This window comes from Eimeria mitis, genomic scaffold (genome assembly GCF_000499745.2).
Source record: "Eimeria mitis Houghton genomic scaffold, Emh_scaff4443, whole genome shotgun sequence".
In the NCBI taxonomy this organism is placed as follows: Eukaryota; Apicomplexa; class Conoidasida; order Eucoccidiorida; family Eimeriidae; genus Eimeria; species Eimeria mitis.
The window spans coordinates 1-4,623 of NW_024015383.1; the positions used below are offsets into that span (position 1 = coordinate 1).

General features: G+C 52.7%; 1 protein-coding gene across 1 annotated transcript; it reads right to left on the minus strand.

Moving 5' to 3' along the window:
- Positions 1 to 735: 735 nt before the first annotated feature.
- EMH_0075210 (Predicted coiled coil protein, related) lies at positions 736 to 4,357 on the minus strand (the record flags this gene model as incomplete). Its single annotated transcript, XM_038022722.1, is given in 9 exon segments — positions 736 to 790; positions 794 to 901; positions 1,135 to 1,196; positions 1,290 to 1,451; positions 1,601 to 1,649; positions 2,443 to 2,695; positions 3,055 to 3,196; positions 3,464 to 3,793; positions 3,926 to 4,357. Coding segments are annotated over 9 exon segments (1,593 nt in total).
- Positions 4,358 to 4,623: the final 266 nt, after the last annotated feature.

Genomic DNA, 4,623 nt, shown 5'->3' on the forward strand with positions numbered 1-4,623 from the left:
CCAGCCAAAGCGATCCAGTGTCTGCATGAGTGCAAAAGCGCACATGAGAAAGCAGATATAAAAACTTTCACGCTGGCAAGCGCACGGCTATAGAAATAAACACAAACAAAAATATGTCGCGACTGGGAAACAGGCAAACCATTTGGTAAACAACCATGTGTCTGCGCATAGTAACAAAAGCAAAAATGGAAGTGACGGCCAATCTAGAATGGCGAACGAGCAAACGCATAAACAACATCCACGCGCACTAACAAACAGAAAAGAAATCAGCTGAACATCAGCAGATAAAAACACGCTGGCATGCGTGGAGACGAAAGAACACATATGTAAACGTGAGTGCAAAAAAACAGCCAACAGCGTGGCAAAAGGAGATCTCCCATCCCAAACCGCCGGTTCACAGAAACCGAATCGAGGCCCAAACAAATCCACGAAAGGTATGCGATAACAGCCGTGTAGGCAAAAAAAGGAAAACAAGTATTTCAAATAGCAAAACGCGTTTCCTCTGCCATGCTTCGACGAGTTTCCCAATTGTGATTCCTCCTTTCGACACAAACGCCAACAAGTGATCCAAAAACTTGTCATCGAGATTCCTGGCATACCTCTGTGCACGGAGTTTGCATGCATTGTGAATGCATTATGCATGCACTTTGCTTGCGTTTAGCTGCAAATACTGTTTGCTTACGCATTTGACGAAAGCATATACTTCCTGCTGCGAAGGATTAACTGTGCAGGCCTTCAGTTGTTGGCCCAACAAGAAGGCCCTGTGAGATATATAACTCGACCGTGCTGCAGNACTGTGCAGGCCTTCAGTTGTTGGCCCAACAAGAAGGCCCTGTGAGATATATAACTCGACCGTGCTGCAGCCTCCGCCACTCTAATGGCTCTCTGGAGCTCCTCTATTCTGCACAGAAGAGCACAAATAACAGCCCAAGCTCAAAGCCTTGAACCCTAAGCTCTTAAAACTAAAATCCGTCTCCTGCACGCGGCTGTAGAGGGGACTAAATCCTGAACACTAAGAACACATTAGCTCTTCTCTTATGCTTTTTTACAAGCCAGATTTTTTCCGTATCCAACCACGGAGGGAGGCACCGATGCCGTAAACCTTAAACGCTAAGCTAGAAGCATTGAACTGACTTCTCGAGTTCTTCCTGCTCCTGCTGATAAGACCATTTGTAACCTTGTTCGTAGTAGCGGATCTGCAGAACGCAGCAATCAAAGCAAGAAAGGTAACCCAACAATACACAGCCAGAGTTTCCAACAATACACGGAACTTTGGAGAGACAACCCACGTTATAACGTGGGTTGTCTCTCCAAAGTTCCCGAGTGTGTAGCAAGCCTCTAAAGATGAGATTGTGAGCTGCAAGTCCCACTTTGCGCTCGCTGCAAGTCAACCACTTCCTCAACAAGTCGAAGGCGTCCCCCATCTCTGCCACTTGGCGAATTAACGCCACCTTCACAATTGGACAGGCATACGCATTCAGTGGCCCTGCGTNATCTCTGCCACTTGGCGAATTAACGCCACCTTCACAATTGGACAGGCATACGCATTCAGTGGCCCTGCGTGTTGCTGCAGCTGGACCACCCCCACCAACAGGCGCACCAACCTTAGCACCAACAACGGCAACAGCAACAGGACTCTAGACTTCCCCCTTCAAGACGGACAAACAACACGGAAAGGGTCAATTGCATGCAAGAGCGCCCCCTTAGCTCCATTGCCTAATCTAGACGGGCGGCCTAGCACCTGCGGCCTTGGCTACTGGGGTGACGCCCTGCACGTTGCATTGTTGACGTCTAGGGTCTAGCGTTTGGAGCTAAAGGGATTATCTTTAAAGGCATAGAGTCTGCTGTGAAGGGATTAGGGTCTGGTAGTTTGCCTTTTCTTTGAATTTGTCCTCGAGTTGATGGAAATTCTGCGTCAATGATATGTTCTCCTCCCTGCAAGCAATAAGCGAAACAGCTCGGTAAAACAGACAAGTACACTAGCGGGACAAGCGAATCAAAGCAACAAAACATGGAGGCCAAGGAAGCGAAAGGGCATGGACGGTTCTTGACTGGCTTCCAACGCCGCGGGCAATCTTTTCAGACCCACAACCGAACACCACAGAGCAGCAACTGCGTCGCGTGTCTAGAGAGAGAACAGTGCTTCCCCACACACCCAGAGCTATACCAGTACGTTGGTGCAACAGGCGACAGTGCGGCTGCTGGCAGCGCGGGCTGTGGGGCCCNCCAGAGCTATACCAGTACGTTGGTGCAACAGGCGACAGTGCGGCTGCTGGCAGCGCGGGCTGTGGGGCCCGGAGCTACTGCTGCTGCCACTCCGCTCGCCTCGGGCCTAACATCGGCTTCTAGATGCCACTGGCAGCCCCTGCGAACGTGCGTCACGTCTGATGGAGGCCGTTCGAAGTGTCCGCTGCACTGTTGGTGTATCAGAGGGAGATGTACCTAGTGCGGGGGGTGTTTTGCACTTGCCTGAGGCGTTTATTTTCTATGACTGCCCTCTGATTGGCAGCTCGGAGGCGATTCATCACAAGGGCAAAGCGGGATGGGTTATCTTTCGCGTCCTCCAGGTCCTCCAGGAGGTCCGAGACGCGGCAGTTGAGGCGGCTGTTCTCCGTCGCCAACTGCTGTGCCTTCTGCTGCGAGGCCCCCAAAGCCTCCCGCAGCTCCACAATCTCCGTCTCAAGGCGCTTACAACCTGACAGTACAAACCGCAGCGGCAGCAGAAGCCAGGGACACGTGAAACACACAGAGTACAAGGACGCTGTGAAGGGCTAACGCAGCAGGCAGTCGCACGAATACAACGGCACAAATCACGTCAACACAGCAACAGGACGACAAGCAGGCGCCGCTGGCGTGCATGCAGGCGCCTGCAAGTGCAGCAGCAAAGACAAGCGCGAGCAACTAGAAGCCCAAACGCCGGAGAACATGAACCATCCACAATGGGAAGACAAACACACGGAAACACAAAAAGTGAAGCCAACAATGCACCCAGCAAGAAGGCAGACCAAAGGAGAAGAGCGACTACGGAAATGGAACAGAAAGGGAAAATTGTACCCGCTAGTTGCGTGGCGAGTTCATTTTGGAGGAAAGACACTTCGTGCATCTTCTGATCAACGAATTCCGCTGCCGCCTTCTCAGTCACCTCCCCTGTTGCTTGAAGTCGCTGATTGCGTTGCTGCAGACGCTCTATCTCTAACTACACGCCCACACCAGAACCAGCAGAAGCAAGAGTAGCCGGCAGCATCACCAACATATTGCAGCACGAGACACCAGCAGCAGAAGCCACAGCAGTCTAATAGGAAGTGACACAGATGCTTTGGCAAAAGGCGTTCGCGCTGAGGCGATGAAAACGGTGGTCGTGATATCTGAATGTTGGGCTTAGCAGGTAATGGAAGTAAGCGTGCATACAGCTGAAAGGGAAAAGGGACATGGGCTGCGCCTGGGTACAGCTATTGCACCGCACCAACAGCGTTTGCTTCGATCCTTCTGTCTCCCTCAGGGCAATCTCTTGCTGCTTGGCTATCAACGCTGTGGCCTCTTTCTCCCTCGAAGCAGCAGCTCGTTCCCGCTGCAGCACGTGCTGCAGTTCACGGACGTGCTGCTGCAACGCTGCTGCGCTGCAACTCTCGCAAGTGCTCTTCCATGCATCAGCAATGCGGGAAGATTCCAGGAGCATCACAAGAGGCCTCACATACCGTCCATACACCCCATCATGGCGACTGCTCCCCACCAGCACAGCTCCTTGTCTCAGCCGTTCCCCCTCTCCTTCCGCAAGAGGCAACTCTGGAACGATCTGCAATACACAAATTCACAAAAGAGCTAAACACCGGCCGGTTTGTACGCATACAAGAGTGCATATGCTCACCTAGAGCAGCTGCCTTCTGGAAAGCAGAGCACGGGTGCATATCGTCCATGCAGTGCTCACCCCCATAACGAGCGCTCGAGTGGGAGAAATGTTCTGAAAGACAAAGTCCTCAAGCAGATACGCCCCCTCAAAGGCTGCCTCTGCATGCGGCGCATAAAAGAGGACATTGCCCTTTAACTCGCAATACCGGCGCAGCCACTGTTGCCCAGAGCTGCTGCAGGGATAGGGGGCCCCCCGACTCCCGCCGGGCCCCCCATGAGGCCTTCCATTGCTCTCGACCGCAGGGGACTGGCAGGGGCTCAACAACATCAGGGCGAAGCCGCTGCGGACCGCGGGGGTGTCTATTTGCCTTGCAAATACAGAGAAGGCCTCCCTATCCAACCAGAAGTCCTCTCTGTCCTTAGAACGCTCATTGCCACGCTGCCATCCAGTCCTGTCCAACGGTGTACGCACCGAGGAGGAAGAGTAGGCGGCGCCTTTGGGCTTAGACATCAGTGGCAGCCATTGAGCGCCGACCACCCGGCGGGGGGTTGGTGGAAAGTGCGTGAAATGACGTTCTTGTGCTTATTTTAAACGCCAATCCAACTTTTATATATCTTTTATATCACTTTATTTAGCCCAAGATACCACAGGCGGGCCTCCCGGCCGTTGAAGGGCCCGCCAGAGGCGTCTTCGGCTGTAGTGCACGGGCACTACAATAGCTCCTCTGTGTGGCCTCTAGAGGCCTAGTATCATGAAAAGGATTAAATACTATAGAA